The sequence below is a fragment of the Zosterops lateralis genome (assembly GCF_965231275.1).
Source record: "Zosterops lateralis genome assembly, chromosome: 2".
NCBI classification, from domain to species: domain Eukaryota; kingdom Metazoa; phylum Chordata; class Aves; order Passeriformes; family Zosteropidae; genus Zosterops; species Zosterops lateralis.
In genome coordinates this window covers 24,069,790-24,088,665 of record NC_139763.1, presented here as the reverse complement: position 1 = coordinate 24,088,665, position 18,876 = coordinate 24,069,790, and the positions used below count along the sequence as shown (strand labels likewise).

General features: G+C 34.2%; 1 protein-coding gene across 1 annotated transcript in view; it reads right to left on the bottom strand.

Annotated features, from left to right (window-relative positions):
- Positions 1-3,113: 3,113 nt before the first annotated feature.
- Positions 3,114-18,876, bottom strand: part of PRKX (protein kinase cAMP-dependent X-linked catalytic subunit) — a gene marked incomplete at its 5' end in the record, with an annotated part of 55,705 nt that continues 39,942 nt past the window's right edge. Inside the window, 5 exons of the mRNA XM_083884698.1 lie at positions 3,114-6,861; positions 7,275-7,423; positions 10,313-10,390; positions 12,455-12,512; positions 16,096-16,191. Coding sequence (XP_083740824.1) covers positions 7,298-7,423; positions 10,313-10,390; positions 12,455-12,512; positions 16,096-16,191 — 358 coding nt within the window. The 3' untranslated portion in view covers positions 3,114-6,861; positions 7,275-7,297. The remainder of the gene's footprint in view (positions 6,862-7,274; positions 7,424-10,312; positions 10,391-12,454; positions 12,513-16,095; positions 16,192-18,876) is intronic.

Here is an 18,876-nt window from a genome sequence, read left to right as displayed (position 1 = left end):
GAGCTTTATTAACAGGAAAAAAAAAAATTACTTACTTCTGTTTAGTTACCTTTTTATTTTTTTGCAAAACCTGCTAGTAGAATGGATCAAGATTGACCAAAATCTAAGAACAGAATGTTAAGCCATCTAGTTAACATACATCAAAGGAAACTGTTTATCAGTACAAATGGAAGACATGCCATTAGTGAATGTTTTTTTACTATATTAACACAGCCTAGCAGCACTGCTTCACTTATGTTTCACCAAGCATCTTGATTAGAACAGAGTCCTAAATTCAACTACAATTTCTTTGAAATGGAGAAAACAAAAGCAGACCAAAGAAGCTACTAGATATTATACACACAATTTGAAACACTCCATATTTTTGGCATTTGTTCACCAAACATTAGAAACACATAACAAACAGTATTGAATCTTTTACTTTTGTATTCCAAATCAAAAACTGAGGTCTCTAATGCTTAACTTCTGAAGAGTTGCCATTGTAAAGCTCAGAGTTTTTCTACAGCTTAGTCTTAATATTTGTTAAGCTGCTCAGTTATACTCTCACAAAGCTGCTTATAGAAGAGACTTGGTCCTTCAAGGTGAAAAAACTTAAGTTTAGGCTCTGCAGGCTTGAGCAAGCTGCTGTTTTCTTCATGTGAATTGCAAGAGTATTGACAGTGAAAGCACAACCACCTCCTCTGCACAGATTTTACTTGGGCAGAAAATTAAGTACATCACAATTACTGTAAAGCACCGTCCTTCTCCAACTGGGGGATTTTAGTATCAAGAATTCTCTAAATGACTGATTACTGACTAAAGCTGAAATGAACTCTGGCTCTCAAAACTACATTTTTGGAAATACTGAGAAAAACAGGAAATTTAGCTTAAAAGCCAGCATTAACCTAAACAGGCACCCTATTTTCTACAACATTTAGTGATAGCAAGTATATACTAGTCAGGCATATCAAGTTAATTCTTGGTTAAAGTCCAATTCAAGGTTATTTGTTTTCCCCAAATATTTTTCTCTCATTTATTTGCTTGCTTTATTACAATAGTCCAGAATAGAGACAATGTGCTGGAGAGAAGAATTAAAAAAAAAAAAAAAAACAAAAAACAAAAAACAAAAAAACAAAAAAACAAAAAAACAAAAAAAAAAAAAACAAAAAAAAAACAAACAAAAAAAAAAAAAAAAAACCAAAACAAAACAAAAAAAAAAAAAAAAAAAAAAAAAAAAAAAAAAAAAAAAACAAGAGAAAAACAACTAAAAAAAATCTGAAGTTGGCTAGTTGTTCAATCTGACACAGTCTACACTTTTCAAAGCATCTGTACTCTGATTATGTAAAAAACAGTACAGCACAGACATCACCTGCATGGCATGAGTTCTGCATAGCAGAAGTAAGACAGGTCTGCATTTTGGTGTTTAAGGTTGCATATCTGGGATGTGCCTCAGAGACTTCAGTGGCCTGAACTACAGATGCAGTAAGAGATGTTAGATTCTCAACTGCCCCAGCAACTCATTGGCATTGAAACAAATACAGTGACTCAGACAAACCTACCTTAAGTCGAAGTTGGCATAATTGCCCCACTGACTGCTGTACTTTTCACAGAATAATAGTTTGAAATACGATTGCACCAAACTGGAAAAGTATTTGGATGCATAGAAAGAAAATTACACGACTCAGCTTGCTAAAATTTTACAACATTTCTGCTTTTAAGGATAAATACAAAACTTGACATACATTCATATGTGGTGATTTTTTGAAGGGTAGATGGAAAGGGATCATGGAAGACAGAATGGAGTCATCTTCCACTGAGAGCAGCAGAAGAGCCTTTCACTTTCCCTGTGAAAAGCTGCAGAGACTGAAGCAGTTAGCAGGAGTTTGCACACAGAAGGGCTCAATATGTGAATTATATAAGAATTCACACTGCACTGGGCAGTATACAGAAGTAATCGTGCCAGATGCTTCCTACCATTTCTTATAGTATCATACCTTTACTGGCTAACAGTGGGTCACAAAACAGTGGGCTATTGTAAAATACTGTTTTAAGAGTGTTTTGCCCTAAAAAGGCCTAGTGAAGCACGAAGTGAGAGATTTGGGGATAGCGAGCATGGTCCAACAAAACCTACCTGCTCTGAATGAGTGAAAAAGTGTATTTTAAATGGCCTCTATTGGAAAAGACAAAGAGTTACATGTGCATTCAAAAAAGACATAGCACTCAGGACAAATGAACAAAAACTCCACCACATGGCGGGGGTATGAAGAAGATGCCAAACAAAATTTTTTCTTGTTACCATTCAAAAATTTCCTGCATTTTAACTGAAAAGTCCCTTTGATTCATGCCAAAGACATGACTAAAAGCTTGCCAGGACTCATTGCAGTGTTCCTTCGCTTTCCATTAGCAGTGTCTTGAAGCACATGACATAGTGGTTTACAAGAGAAAAACAGAGAATGTTTTTTGTGCATTCAGTTCTGTGAATCAATGCACAGAATTTAGAATGAAGCCAGGCAGAAAAAAAGAAATATTCTGTCTTAAAAAAGTGAACCCTTAACTAGTATCAAGTAGGTTCTATGGCTATGTAATTATTGCCAGATTATGATACCTAAGGGATAAGAAATAAAATACATTTGACCCAAGAGAAGGAATTTAACACAAACAGCTAAACAAATTTTGTTAAAAATGAACTTTTTAAGTTTTGATAGAAGATGAAATAAAGGGTAAGTTAGGTGTGCTTGACATAGTAAGAATAGTTTTCGTCACGTAAAAGTATTTTTCAATGCATAAAGAAACGGATTGAGCTGAGTGTTCTGGACAGTGTTCAGGTCATTAAATTGTGAAAATGCCAAAGCAATTAGGGTCATATAATCAAAGTTTAATGAGAAGTCCAAGTTAACACTTTTGATTATTGGTGCACTTCCTGAAATGGTTTTGAAAATGTACTTTTTGGTGCATCTTCAACACCATCTGAAATCTGTTCCAACACTTGTGTCTTGTTCCAAAAAAGCTTAAAATGTGAAAAGAAGGAACAGTTGTTTTTCTACTCCTCTTGTTCCCCCTTCACCATTTTATTGGATGAAGAACTCCAATCTCCTCCCAGCATAAATGGAAGCAAACTAGGTTTAAACATTTGAAAAGATATAAAGGTTTATTAAATGAATCCAGATTTGACAGCTATTACATTAAATTAAACAGCAATAAAGTTTTACTAGGGTTTATGTACAGATCACAGTGATTTATCATTGTGCAATGAGGGCTGACTTTGTAACTTTGAACAGTACTTACACATGAGCTACAACAAGCAACCAGCAACACACAACATTAGCCCAAGTGAACCTCGCAAGTCGAGCAGTCCAAACTGATTATGGAGCACACAAATGCCTGCTATCACTACCACTACTTACTACACAACAGAGTATTTATAAAGCAGTCAAGGTTTGCCATAGAAAAGTGCAAAACATGGGAAGTCTGTACACAGTACAGTACAAAAAGGAATCATGCTACAGTCATTGAAAGCTGAAAAATAATTCTATAGCATAGGAAGCATTGCATCACAACTCTTCTGAATGGCAAGCAGATGGGCTGAGGAACAGCCATATCTTCATTGCTTTCAAAACTGTAAAATCCCTGTTTATCCATTTAAACATAGTTTAGTACCTATATCTGATCCATAACAATGACTTTCTACAGTGGAAGATCACATTAGTTAAAGCTCAGTAGCACACATATTCATTGATCAAGCTAATTTACAGGAAAATCTACAGTATGTTCTTCATTGAAATCATGAAGCATTTAAATCATTTGGTTACAAGGCAATTGAGTTTACGATTCATGTCTATCACTTAAAACCTCAGATTGAGCAATTAAAAATATACATATATAAAACTTAAAAATAAAGGTTGTTTTTTAATGTTTAACATTCTTGTTCACTGATGCAGAATACCAAAGGCCTATGGGCTCTCTTGCAAGACAAGTCCTTATGCAACAGTCTATATGCAAAAGTACACATTAACAGAAAGAATCAAAATAAAATGAACTTCAGAGAACACTCTACTTGAATAGGAACTAAAAAAATCTTCTAGTCTTCTTAAAAAAATCCATAAATCCAGAATTCCTAGTGCAGTGTTTACCTGCATGAGCGCTCAGAACTCCATTAATGGGCCCTGAAGTCCCAGTAAAGATTTAAAGCAAACTCACTTGTGCAAATAAATAAAACAACCAGGTAATAACACCTCATTAGGTCCAGGACTGTAGAGAAAATAACTGATCACTTAAAATAATGCTTCAAAAATGTTTTGGTTTTATTTTTTAATTCAGTATTTTAATTAAAGAAAAAATTGAAAGCAATTTTGTACTAGAAAGCATGCTGACGAGGTCAGTAGTTTAGGTGTATGTACACATGGCTCGGAAACAATGTAAAGTCAATGGATTATCATTATTAATAACATTGTATTCACTTCCTTAGTCTCCATCATAATGAGTGTCAGTGCATCCACTGCCAGCAATGGGTAAGATTCATAAAAAGAAAATCCACTATCTCCTGTTGTTCAGGCATTCAAAACTTCTAACCACCACTGTGGCAAATTACTCAAATTCAACTTCATTTCCTCAGATCTGAAGACTTAAACAGAGAGCAGCTTTGAAATTTGAAGAAAAATCCTATATTTAGCACACTCTCTTGTTGCAGTATGTAAATTTTCAAATAAGAAACTGATGTTGTAGTATTCAGAGTCCACAGAATACCGTAAGCTTGCACATTAAGAAAACTCCCAAACTGTTTGCTCCCCCTTACGCAAAGTAAGCTTGTGTTTTATGTGTTTCAGTTTTTCCAATTGATTTAGATTAACTAATTCCACAGATACAAATCTAGTGGGCCAGATTCATTTTTCCAAGAGAATATGGTACTTACACAACGTTAAAACTGTAATTTCCTATGGATTGTCCTGTATTTAACTATACATTCCTATTTACTGAGTGGCAGCTGAGGCCACAAAATTGCATAACATCAAGACAGCTTTGTGATACTCCAGAATTATCATTTTGAAATATCCTGATTCTGTTACACATTGTGCATTTTTGCCTACAGTTATACAATCTATTTAAGTAAGACTTGCTTTATGAAGAAATAATTTAATACCCTGGAAGTTACAGATTCTCGATAACACTTCTGTGCTGCTTAAACAAATAAAAATTGAGATCACTTTTTCAAAGAAAGACTCCAGTAACGGATCTGCCATAAAATCATAAATAAGGTAGTTTCAGTAGCAATTACTAAAATGCCTACTTTGTAGACATTCAGGGTTTAGTTTAGAAAAACAAATCTTCAGCCTACATTTCTTATTGCTTTGAGATCAAAAACATGGGAGAATAGTTTTTGGGAAAAACTGTATGATCTAATCAAACAGTATGTAGAGCCATAAGTCATAGTAGTAGAACTCCAGAGAGCTGATATCCTCTGAGAAAAAAAAAATGGTCTAAATATGATAATTTCACTAGAAGTTATCTAAATCCACAACATCCTAAAGAATGTAATTGTTTTTTGTAATTGAAGCACTTCAAAATCAACTCCCTTACATTAACACAAGTATCACAATATGTAACATGAAAAAAAAACCCTAAAAAGAGATTCTGACTAGTATTCAATTTACCTTCATGTTTCTGTGCATCCGTATGTATAGATACATACATGTGCACATACTGATATTTAGTGCCACTTAAAATTAAGCAATATTGCAAATACTTCCAAAACACGGTGTGCTCAAGCTGCTAGAAAGATGTTAGCACAGGGTAAAAAAAGAAACTCTGCATCTAAGGTTTGAACTCAGTACATAGGAAATTGCTGGCAGGAGGGACTAGGACATTTTCAAAAGAGGAGAAGCAGAAAAAGAAGGCTGTATCATATATTCAGTCTTCCCTCTGATATTCCGAAGTGTTCAGCATTCAACAACAACTATTTCACTAATGAAAAAGGTCTGTTATGGCTCATGCTTTCCATTTGGAGAAGACAACGAGTTTGTGAGGGAACAACTCCTGTCAGATCCAGTAAAAGCCCCTTCACCAGGATGGACTGACTTGAAAATTTACAGCGAGTTTTCATGTGAGGAATCTCATTTCAGACAGTGTATAATCACTTAAAATTCTGGTTTCCAAAGAGACATAATTGTAACAGAAGTCCATAAATTAGCCATTAAGATGCATCTTAAACAACAATAAAACATGCCCTTGTCTTTCTGCTTTCAAGTACTATGGTTGTAAGTGTGAGGCATTGGAAATTTTAGGTACAAATCTTTTTTAAAACGTAATTATTTTTGTTTTATACAAAGAATTATAAAATGTATATAAGATGATGAAAAACTCATTTATCCTTTTTTAAGACTTTTATTCCTAAAGAACTTCTTGAAAAACATTATTTGAAAAATAAAAATCATAGACTCTGCAAAGTACAAAAATTTACATCTTTGCACAATTCCTGTGCTTTAGTTGTACTGTATTCATTATATACATATATACTAATTTGTGCTTTTAATTACACAAGTTTAGTATAAACTTATAAAATTAAGTCTATGAGTTAACTATGCAAAAAGGATCTGGGAATAGCAGGAAACTTAATTCAACCATAAGTTAAAAAAAAAAATCCTAAAAATATTATTTTAGTTAGTCTACTTCAGAACAGACTATCATTATTACAATTTACTAAACCAAAGTCAAATGTTTATAGCAAAAAATTATTCCTGCCCGTCTCCATCTTTTTTGATATTTATTATATACTAATACACATATCTGAATGCAGTATCATTCTTAGCCACAAAGAAAATCTTCTTTTACATCTGAACTCTGTCGTTCTTCAGACTTGCCCTTAGCACTTCAATTTCCTTCCAGTTTCTAAGACAAAAAAAAAGAACACAAAACTTAAGGTGGACTATTTGAACTCAGTAACAAGTATCAAGCTTTCATATTTATAAGAGAATATCCAGGGTACAGAATTAATCTGACAATCTTACTCCTCTAGAGTCTGCATTCTTAATAGTAAAACTTCATAGTTTTATCTATCACACTTCCTTATCTGTCAAATCAACCTAGGTATTTCTTTTTAACACACTCTTTTGAAAAATTTAAGGACAGAAGGACTTAAATATCTGTATGCAAATAAACCTTCATCACTGTAGAAAACCAAATCCTGTGAGGTGATTTTTGTCACTTCAACCCATTATGAATCAGAAAATGTAATTTCTGCATATGGTTCTCATTCAAAGATATGCAATGTTTTCAAGGGCACTCTTGACATTTGGACATACCTTGTCCAGTGTAGATATTATAATCAGAAGTTCTTGAAAATTTCTAGATCTTTAGGAGGTACTGGCGGTGTCTTGTTCCAGTCATCTTCAGGATAAGCTTCAAAATTGGAAGTATCCCCATCATTGGATACTTTGGGCACTATGGGAGGCTAGTCAGAAAAAGCACAACAAAAATGTTAATGATTTCCTTAATGAGCTCCTCTCCATCATACTATACTGTAAAAGATCTATTAAACAAATGGAGTAAAGATTTACTGTTCACCTTTACCCTAATAATGAATGGCATGAGAGAGAGAACCTTGCAGCAAGACATACACATTCCCACACTTTGTCAATTTTACACTTAAATGATGTGGTTAAAAGACACTTAGATTAATTAATAATTAATACATTCAATACAGATTCCTATTTTATTGAGTTCAACTAAGAATCTCCATAGCAGCATGGGAAACTGCTACCATATTGAAGGAAAAAGCCTCCTCTTCACTGCTTTCAAATAGATTGATTGCTTTTAAAGAGGTTGAAATTACTAACTTCTGTCTACCAACTGTGGCTTTTCCTAACCTAGCAATAAATTCAAGCAAGTAAAGAAATTGCTTCACCATAATTCATTTCAAAAGGATGGCTATAAAAGCAGCTGAATTCAAATGGGTTGCTTTTATGAAACTTGAAGGTACCAAGAGAAGTACCAGTTTTTTATACGTTTCCACAAAGGATCCTTTCAGTTTCTAGTATTGCTCATCAGCTTCACAGTACCTGAAGTTTTAACTTGTCTTAAATCTAACATTGAGAATCCTCTGGGCTTCTGGCCACAGACTATGAGATAAAGATCCTTTCAGGAACATTTCATTAATTGCAGGTGTTAATGAAGCGCAAACCCCTTTTCCTCTCTCAAGGGACATTCATCTCTCTATCCTCTTCTCAGCAACTGAGAGTTTAACTGTCATGCTGAGTCCAATAGAACACTTTTGAGTGAGACAACCTTATGGACAATCACTGAACTGGCTCAAAGTCATACCACAGACAGAACTACATAGTATGGCAAATGCTATTCTGCACATCCTCAAAAAGATATATAAGTCTGGCTTTCACTAGCTCATGAGATCTTATCTGATCTTTTGGGCTTCTCAAAATGATGTCATCATCCGTAGGTTTTCAATGGGAAAGATGGGTCCCTGTAAGATAGTACTTGTAACCTTCAGCCAAAAGCAGAGCCCTAATTTTGTGTCTGGCAGTCACAGTAAAACTGCCCAGCTGCTGAGGAAAATGAGCAGAATCTGCTCTGCCCCTGAGAACTGTCTGCTCCACTGGGAACCTGGTACACCTCCTGCATGTAAGCATTTTGGTAGAAAAGACAGTTTTGTGAAAGTGATACACAGAAAGAAAATACAAAAGAAGAGAGAGAAAGGATGATTAATGAAATTATTTTCTCTCTTTCAGCCATTGTTATTGTTTATATGATATTGATATTTAAGACCTTATTAGGACCATGAATCAATGCCTCATTAATACAAGAGACAAATTCACGCTTTTTACAGGGAAAATGGGAGCATCGTGTGCATTATTTCATGTTTTCAATTTCTTCATCAGTATGAAATTTTGAAAACAAGTTCTGAAGAATATAGCTGCCTCTAGAAATAGTAAAGTAAAATTCTGATCCACTTCACATCCCTACTCCTAAGTTTAATTAAGCACTATCTCATCTTATAACAGCTTAATGTAACCATCACAAAGACTAAGAAACAAGTTTTGTATTTTTAATAATCTGAATGCTACAGTGGCTCTCTTTTGATTATTTTTTAAAAATAAAAACGGCCCACAAAGGATGTTTGGACCTGAGACATTTGATTGTACATCTAACAATCATTTTTAATACTATATGTTTTTAATTGCTTTGGTTGTTATAAACTTTAGAGTTTATATGCTTATAAAACAGGTTATCATCCAGTTTGTTTTTTGCAGGTTTCAGTAAACAGAATTTATAGTTCATACCTACAAAAATTTGACTTCATTACAATGCATATACATAAAACATCAACTGGGTGCAGTAATGATTAAAAATAAAACAAACCCAGACATTTAAAACACTGTAAACTTATTTTTCCTAAAGAGAAAAGTCCTCTACAGCATTATATTAGATATTGGGGTGTGGGGTTTTTTTGTGTGGTGTTTTTTTGTTTTTTTTTTTTTTTTTTTTTTTTTTTTTTTTTTCCCCAAGAATTCAAGGTATCTACATGGAATTTAAGTGTAAGAAACTAATACAAAGAAAAAAAACCCAATAAATGTTTAATTGGTACTTGATTGTCTGCATATGGTAACCCAACCTCTCCTAGAGAAAATGACTGGTGCAAGGAATTGTACAAGTTAGAAAACTCTGAGGAAGGAAAGAAGGCAGTTTTACTTCCAAAGGACTTTAAAAAGCATTTTGCAGTGTTGATAGATTTTGCAAACATCTGACATCATACAATACTAGAATTCAGTGCTATTAAAAAGTATGATGGAAATACATTCATAACTCCTTCTCTTTTACCTTCCCTATTCCTCATACTCCCATGTGCTTTACTTTTTATTAAAACATTTACCTAACATTTACCTGAACTGAACTTGAAATTTAAAGCCCAGAGTAAAATACTTCCATACATGTAAGGACAAGTAAAAAGAAAAAAACCAAACAAATTATCAATCCCCTCCACCTCCCCAAATAAAAAAAACAAAAACTTAGAACAAGTAATCACTTACAAAACTCCAAACCTGAAACTAAATTTTGTATTAACTAATCAGCTTCAGCAAATTAAAGCATGGATTTTTTTTTTTTTTTAGACAGTTTGTATATAAACAAAAATGCAAACAGACATTCATACAACCAACTCTGCATTGCAAGAAGGCACATATGCATTTAATTACTAAGTGTGCATATAGATATGTGGTTATACACACACAAACACACAGATGCAACAGGCAACAAACCTTCAACAGATCAGCTTAAATGAACAATGATTTCTCCTTGTGATGTCCTATACAGTATTTGCAGAATGTACCTTTAGTCTCCTTTGAGGTACAGCATCCCAGTCTATAGACCTGAACCATCGATGTCTCTTCACATCATCTGCTCCATTCTTTAAGGAAAGAAATCAAAATAACTATTTTTTAAGCTAAGTGTATGTCAACCCATGAATTTCATTACAAGGATGTGATATCAAAGCAGACTAACAGTCTAGCCTGTTTTCTTTTTTTCAGGTGATAATCATTAAAAGATTCTGAAGTATAAATTCATAGTGTTAACTCCCTAGCAGACCTGAGTTCCAGCAATAAAACACAACCATTTTTGATTTGGGGTTTGTTTGGGCTTTTTTCAGCATTCTTCTGACATAATGGAGATCAAAAACAGGCTTTAAAGTATCCACAAAACCATTCACTACAGTCCTATTTACTTTTGTTTTCTCCAACATTTTAGAGAATGCCTTTTATTCAGATATACTTACAAATTCTTGCACTATAAAAAATAAATGGGGGTTGATGGTGTTTTAAATAAAACTAATGTCTGGGAAGCACATAGTTTTTTCAAGTATTAGACATTTAATGCTGACAGCAAGAGATTCTCAGTACTGCTATGAAAGTAAATATATTAAAACATTTGTTTTCATTTTAGATATGCAGTTAAAGGTGTATTTGCCTTTTAATGATTATTCTCCCTGGGGTGCCTGCTTTATTTATGTATGCAAGAAACAAAAATGTCTCTTTTTTCATGATTAAGCTTGTTTCAAGCACAGACTTGCTCTCAAGGCATTATGCACTGGGGAAAAACAGTTGGTTCTCTGTCTTAGGCCTGATCACAGCACAGCACTCAAGATTATACCATGTACAGCTCCACAAAATGAAGCATTATCACACATTTAGATTTTTTCAGATTTATGTGGACTGGGATTACCAACATTCATCCAATGAGGCATCAAGGAGAACAGTAACACCTAGTTCCCTCAAAAGCAATGACTGAATGCTTCACAAGAAAATGTTCAGTGCGATTTACACCTTTTTAAACCAATTATGATCATAGAATAGGATCAGACACAAGTCTGACCTAGTGCTGCCACCCCAAAATCTGCTCTTAATTAGAACTGGTTTTGATTCAAGCATTTTAGGCAATTGTGGGGAAAACCCCAAAACAAACCTAAGCAACCACAGACTAAAAAAGTCCCCCAAAACAACACAAAACCCAGCCAAACACATTTACCGAGGCCCATGTTTGAATAAGTCAAGATTTGCTTTTGTTCTTGTTTCCCTTCAAAACTGTCCAAAGATGTAAAATTTTTCACTGGTAAATGAGTTTAAAAATTTTTAGCTTAAGAAATCCTCCTGAAAAACACTACAAAGGATTCTGAAGGATAAGAAAAACATTCTTACCAGTCTAAGTTTGTGCCATAAAAAGGCTCCAAAAGAAAACACTGGGCAGCTGGTTAAAGCATTTATACTTATATCAATATTTTAAGAAAACCCTGAATGATTGTGCACCTTTTACCTTCTTCACCTTTGTTTACCAAAGGTGAAATGTTTACCATTCAATATGCTTTAGGCCAAAAAACAAACCTCTAACATCTCTTGCCCAGAGAAACAAAAATTTTAGACATCTCTAAAGAAATGAAAGATTATACAAGCTAATTTCAGTATCTATTGTCTTCATAAATCTGTTCAGATTAGGGTAAATAATTCTTCCCGGTGGAAGAGCATTTGACTCTGCTTAATCAGTCCCACCAAGACAATTACCAATTATCATAGTACTACAACAATCCTTATACGCCTAAATATAATTTTTAAACTTCAAATTTGATTAGTGCTCCTTCTGGGATTAACACCTCCACAAAAAAAAATAACCAAATGAGCTGGAATCCTGTACTACAGGACTTAATACCATGTTTCTGGCCTAATCTAGGTTTTTACATTAATAAATAGGGTGGTGGTGAGGAGAGAGGGAAACCATCATGAAGAGTAGCATCAATCCAAATAGGAGAATGATTTTAAGAAAAAACAAAAATACAGAGGTTAAACTTTGCATTTTGGATTGCATAACCTAAGTAATGTATGGGAAAATGTATCTGTTTCATGCTTATTAAAACAAAAACTATGAAGAGCTGATCTGTATCTTTGAACCTTGTGCTGTGTTACACTAAAGATTTTACACTGACCTTCATATTTCCAAGTCGTCTTGTTCTGTCAACCACAAGCAGCTTCTTAATAAGGTCTCTGAAGTAAAGAAAACATGTTCTCTGTTAAACAGAAGTAACTTACATCTGACTGTTAAGAGTTACAGAATATAGACATGCTTCCCTTTGATCCATTCATTTCCTCATAATTTAGGATATTTAAGAGTAAATAGTAAAAAAGAATCTAACAAAATTCTTGAAGATTTTAGACTCTTCCAAGAAACAAAGGGAAAAACTTATCTCCTCTCCCCTGCCCCTTGCCAAGTAGCACCATTTTGTTATTTGTATTTTATATTTTGCTGAACATTCCAAATCTCAAAATCGATCTCCAATCTGTTTGTTAGAACTCAACACTAATATATATTAAAAAAGCAGATATAGCTGCATCCTCATCTTTATGCTAAATATCTAGGAAAACCATGGAAGAGCTAGTCATCTGCTTTAAACTAGTAATATCTATAATTTCATTGAAAACAAAGAGCCTCACCGAGATACTGGTTCATTGAACAGTTCTACATAAAGCTAAATCAACATTTTAAAAGACTAAAAGAAGTTTAGAGACATAAAACTCTTCAATTTTAATAGCAAAGAACTTCAAATATTAAGCCCTACACAACTATGACATAAAGTATTAGAATTTAAGGAATTAGCTTAATTACTTATGAGTTGGAAGAAAAATAGGGCTTCATATTTCTGTAAGCAGTTACATTTTATCTCAAAGATTATTTTGCTATTTGATTTTAGAAGAATGGCATTCTGGACTAATTACATAAAGTGCCAATGACAAGTAAGAACAAAAGTTTTACCATGCTTATTTCTATATTCTCAAGTAGTCCTGAGAATTAACATACAGCATGAAATGCTGGAGATTAAACAGTATGGCTAGTTCCAATTTTTAACAATATGAAAGGCTAAAATAACCTCAACAGTTTTATTTACAGCAGAGAACACAAGCATAACAATGACACACCTGCCTCTCTCCATCCCTACCTGTAATGTCTACTATCCCTCCCAAAAATAGCATTCTCTCACCTATCCTGGAAAAGTGCGTGCAGAAAGAACACATTAACTGAATTTGCTAGACTGTTGAAAAAGCTGTTGCATTTGGCAGGAATAAAATTATAAAATTCAACTTGGAAAAAATTAAATTAAATTATAGAAATAAAAGAAGTCCATGTAGAAAGCAATTTTTGAAACTCTCATGATTATTTCAGACAATCATATTTGAATTGGATTAAATCATGTGACCAACTCCTTTTACAGTCACCTTTGCAGAAATCCCTTTCTACTTCACAAAGACCATTCCTTATGGAAGAGGCTACAAGGATGACCATAAGCACAGTTAAAACAGCAGTAGGACTGAAAAGAAATCCAGAAACCCAAAAGAAATTCACAGAGTTTGTGGCCAAAGACACCTCCCTGTTCCAATAAAACCAGACAACATTTCATGGATCATTCTTGGCTTGCTTCAAAAATTCATCATAGAACAGTTAAGGGATGAGCTTACTTGGTGATACAGTCACTAAAGGTGATGCTGCATTGGACTGGTGAAACATCCATTGAATTGAAACAAATAATAGATGGTTTAGAAGTTCTTTATTACATTGGTTCTAAAATATAATTCAAAAATTATGTTAAAATTAATTCAATGGATATGCTGGTGTATATATTTGGAGAATCAAATTCTACATGCAGGTCTCTCCAGACCAATAATCGGTAAAGTGCTGTAACAGTGACATTTTGTTTGGAGTTTTCCAAAACTGGCTTTGCAAAGAAAAGTTTAAAAAAGCAGTAAGAAAGAGGGAAACCAGAAGTGGTACAAATTCAGAAAGTAAAAAGTACAAGAGGTGAGTAAATAGGTGAGTAAAAAAATGTTCATGCCCGTGAGCTCAGGTAGTACCTATCCCTAGGGAGAAAAGTGTTCTCAGAGTTCAGAAAGGGAAATAGTTTTGCTGCCTCAGAAGGGAGAATTAAAACACTGTGTAGCCCTAGTACTTCAGACACAGTCTGGATGTGACAGGACCCAAGACAGCCTTCTTTCTGGCTGAAATACTGACTTATTGGAAGAAGAGAGGGAAAGAAGATGGGTTAGAAGGTAAGAAGCAGACTGCCTTCATTGCACAAAATAATCTTGGCACTTGCTTTAAGCTAACAATGCAGAGATGTTCAAAGACTATCCAGTTCTGCATATTGTGGTTTAAAAGAAGGAAGAGGGGCTGACATCCAACACACTGTATTCTCAACTCAACTGCAGAAAGTAAGTGAAGCCACAGAAGTAGTGTGGCCAGCAGGACACAACAGATTGTCCCCCTCTAGGGGCCAGTGGTGAGGCTGGCCCAGTTCCAGCCTCTCACCTCCCGAGAGACACTGAGGTGCTGGAGTGTGTCCAGAGAAAGGCAATGGAGCTGGTGAAGGGGCTGGGGGTAAGTCCTACAAGGAGTGGCTGAGGGAGCTGGGATTGTTTAGACTGGATAAAAGGAGGCTCAGGGGTGACCTTATTAGTCTCTGTAACTGCTTTCACTATATTGAATGGGTTGTTAGGGATGATAACCTAATTTGAGGTGTTCTACCTTCTGATCACAATACTATAGTTCATTGCACAAAATACTTCAAGAGATAATCAGTTTTCTTTCCAAGACCAATTGGATTAGGAAGACCAGACAGTGAGACTACACTAAACTGGAAACAGTATGGAGCTACTAAGAGAAAACTGTTACAAAGAGACAAAAATATGAGACAGTAACTAGTCAGCCTAAGGGGGTCAAGACATGCTTCATTCACGACACCGGATGATTCAGTGGAAGCTTAAATCTTTCTCAAATGATTACTTTTGTTTTTAATTGTTTTCCAGTACTGACAGTTAGCAAGTGCCTCTCTAAGATCACTACCAAAACATCATGAATGATTAACATAGGAATAACTTCCTGTCTTCACTCCCTCACTCATTCACTCAGTTATCTCTGGTTCTTAGAAGAAACTTCATGCTTATAATTGCATTTTCTCTGTTTCAGTGTTTACTAAAAAATATTTCAGTTATTTTAGGAATTTTTAAATAGGGAAAAAACTTATTTCATATATATATATGAATATACCCTTAACAATTGCTAAATACTGAGAATTAACCCCTCATTACAAGTGTATGTAATACTGCATATTGAACTGGGCCCCTCCTATCATACATGTAAGTTGATTTTACACTAGACCTTCTGAAGTACCAGAGTTCTCTTAAGTAATTATGCTGAGAGTGATTTAAGTGGTATGTATCTATAGATAGAAAGTTTAGTGTTCTCTTCCTGCTCTCCAGATTATCTTCCTATATTTCTCCTCTTGACCTTCTTACAGTACAAACCAAAGGGGTTTGCGGAAGGTGGAAAAGCATTTAATATCCCATAATACACAGAAAAAAGAGTCAGATATTATCTTACAACTCTAACACCACCTTGAAATCTACCAAATACATATGTTTATTTGGACTGAAAGTGTAAATGTAGTATAAAATATTTTCCAATGTGATGTTTCAGAAAATCAGAGTCTGAAATCAGGTCTTCTAAAAAGGTTTTTTAGAAACAGTGCTGAGGAGGTATTTAGGATAGAAAAGGCAGTGTTGGGAGTCATGGACTTACTTTACATATAAATCCAAATGCCTCGGGAAATCTATTTTGCCAGCAAGAATCTTCTGATATATACCAAATGGATTGTCATCAAAAAATGGAGGGAACCTGTTTTAATACAGACAATTTTTAGATGTTAGAAAAAGAAGTTCTAAAAATCTTATAAGCAGTATTATGTTATAGCACTTCTCAGAAATAATTGATCATATTGTTCTTTTCGGTAGGACACCACCAATCAAACAGTATCTTAAAGAATAATTTAAGGCTGCCATTGTAAAACAGAAAATATTTTTGTATGCAACACACTGAATGCAGAACTAAAATTTAAATATAACAATAGAATAGAAAAATACAAAATTGTTACATAGTTGCAGTAAAAATGTATTTATGAAACAAGTTTTCAGTGCTCAAAGTAAAAAATGCTTTGCCTTTCTCTCTGAAGCCCAGGGATCTATTCTCCAAAAGAGTATTACCATTTTTGATCTTGTCCTGTAACTGCAGGCACACCCTTATTTTTATCAGTTTCTGTCTAAAGTGTTAAAAGACCTTCACATGAATACATTATCCAGTTCAGTTATTTGTTGTACTTCTTGAACTCAAGTATATGTTTTGCTAGATAAGGTTTTTGAAACAGCCAGACTGGTCACAACTCTCCAAGTGCAGCTGCCTTTCTGTGTGGGACAGATAAAGTTTTCATTTCATAATCTTCCCCATGATGAATAGTAAATTAACATGTAATTAAAATCCTACATCTATATTTTCTATGAAGTTTCTTTTGAAGTTATGAGCTAACAGAGAGACTACTACTTTTTGTACAGCTACAGCAAGAACTGAGTTTTGTGCTGTGCTTTCTTTACTAGTGCAGTACATCCCCGATTGCTGCAAGAGGTGCATCCGTACAGCCAGTCCAGGCAGCTGAGCCCGAGTGCCGACAGCTTTCTGAGTGTCGGTTCTTAAAAGTTACCACAGGAAACCTTCTAAGGGAATGGAATAACTCAGTCAATAATCTCAGCCCTGCTTCGCCCTCTATAACAGGACCAAAGCAACCTTCTTACTATGCTTCTGCCTCAAAATCCCTACAGAATTAAAAAAATACACAGGTTTTGAGTGTTGACCATATTAATAATATCCAACCACTATTACAGTTTAATTAAAATATTTTCACATCTCCCTAACATTTTATAATTACTTTCTCAGAGAACTTAACTGTGTGCATTCACACACTAATACAGTGCTTGTGGCTTTGGAAATCACTGATAGCACAAAAACAAGGATGGAAACAACATTTCTTCACTTCAGGCTCTTTTTATAATTTTATGATATTCAAACTAGCTTATTCCTCAACAAGTATTATACATTATTTTCATTATGTTTTCAGAAGTATGATCAAGTGCATTAGTATTTCCTTTGAAATACTGTAAATTTCGGCCACAGCAATAATCAAGTTCCATCAGAAAAATTAAGCCAAAGTGTCTGTAGGCTTAGGGTAAAAAAAAAAACCATAATAATTCAAAGCACTGAAAAACATGACTAAACTACCTGGCTAGAGAAAGACTAAAGAACATTTCTTGTTGGTGTTCAGAAAGCCAGAGCACTTTCTTTATGAAAAACTACTTTCCATCTAACTGGAAAGTGGAAGAATCTCAGGAATAATACTTCTGCTATTACAAACTCCTGCTTGGCCACTAAAGAACAAGGAAAACGTGATTGCTATTTAACATGCACAAGTTTTTCCCACACAAGAAAGACTATCATATAAAGTTTCTTTTTTAGTCAAGCAATATAAATATTCACACTGTCCACAGCAAGTTGACAAATTCAATTTTCTATTACCTAATAGAATCTATAAATGCATAAAGCAATTAGAATGATATTTTATAACTATGTATTACAAAGCTTCCAGCTGCAGTAAGCAGATTACTGCACATTACTGAGGTGTGAAATCAAGAAGAATAGAAATACATATAATTTTTTTCATATTTACATGTTATACTGCTCTTCGCTTTCCCACTTTGAAAATCCAAAATTACTCTGTCTCGAGTTCTTGAGAAAAGTTTGAATCACAATTGGCTATATATAGTAATTTTATGGCAACTCTGCTTAAAGTGCAGTTGAACTCTATGCAAAATGGCAACAGCTTTGAAAAATTGCAGAGTTTTCTCATGGACAAACCAAGTAACTTGATTTTGATGCTTTTTGTAAATGTCAACCTTCAACACAGGATAGATTTTAGACAAAACAATGCAAGTATTGTGCTGGGAGCTACCTAATAAATCAACAAAAATCCCCTTGAGTTTCAGACTTTCTTCACACCACAACACAAATACAAACAGCTGCCTTTTCACCAACTGAAAAGAAGCTACAAAAAATATCATCTCTGTAAATGGGAGAACAGCTGCAAACCATTCCTTTTGCTAACTGAAGCATAACAGTTGCATGGACATAAGTTTCAAAGACAGTCTGAAGAACAGAAGTTGTAAAACCTCAAGGGAAAACACACAGGTCTGAAAATATGAAACTGCAGACAAGAACCATTAACATACCTAAAATGGCAGAACAGCACATCACTTAAGCCAACCCAAACAAAAGTAAAAAACACATAGCCCACATTAATACACAAAATTCATATTAGCTGCATATCTGATAACAGTAGAATTATGACATATCTAATGTTAAATAACAAGTATCTTTTTCTCTGCATTAAATTGTAACAGAACTCATTTCCTCAAAATAAATAGATATTCCAATTCTTGTATTGGCAGCTTGCTTAGCTTGTTTAGATTAACTCTATGA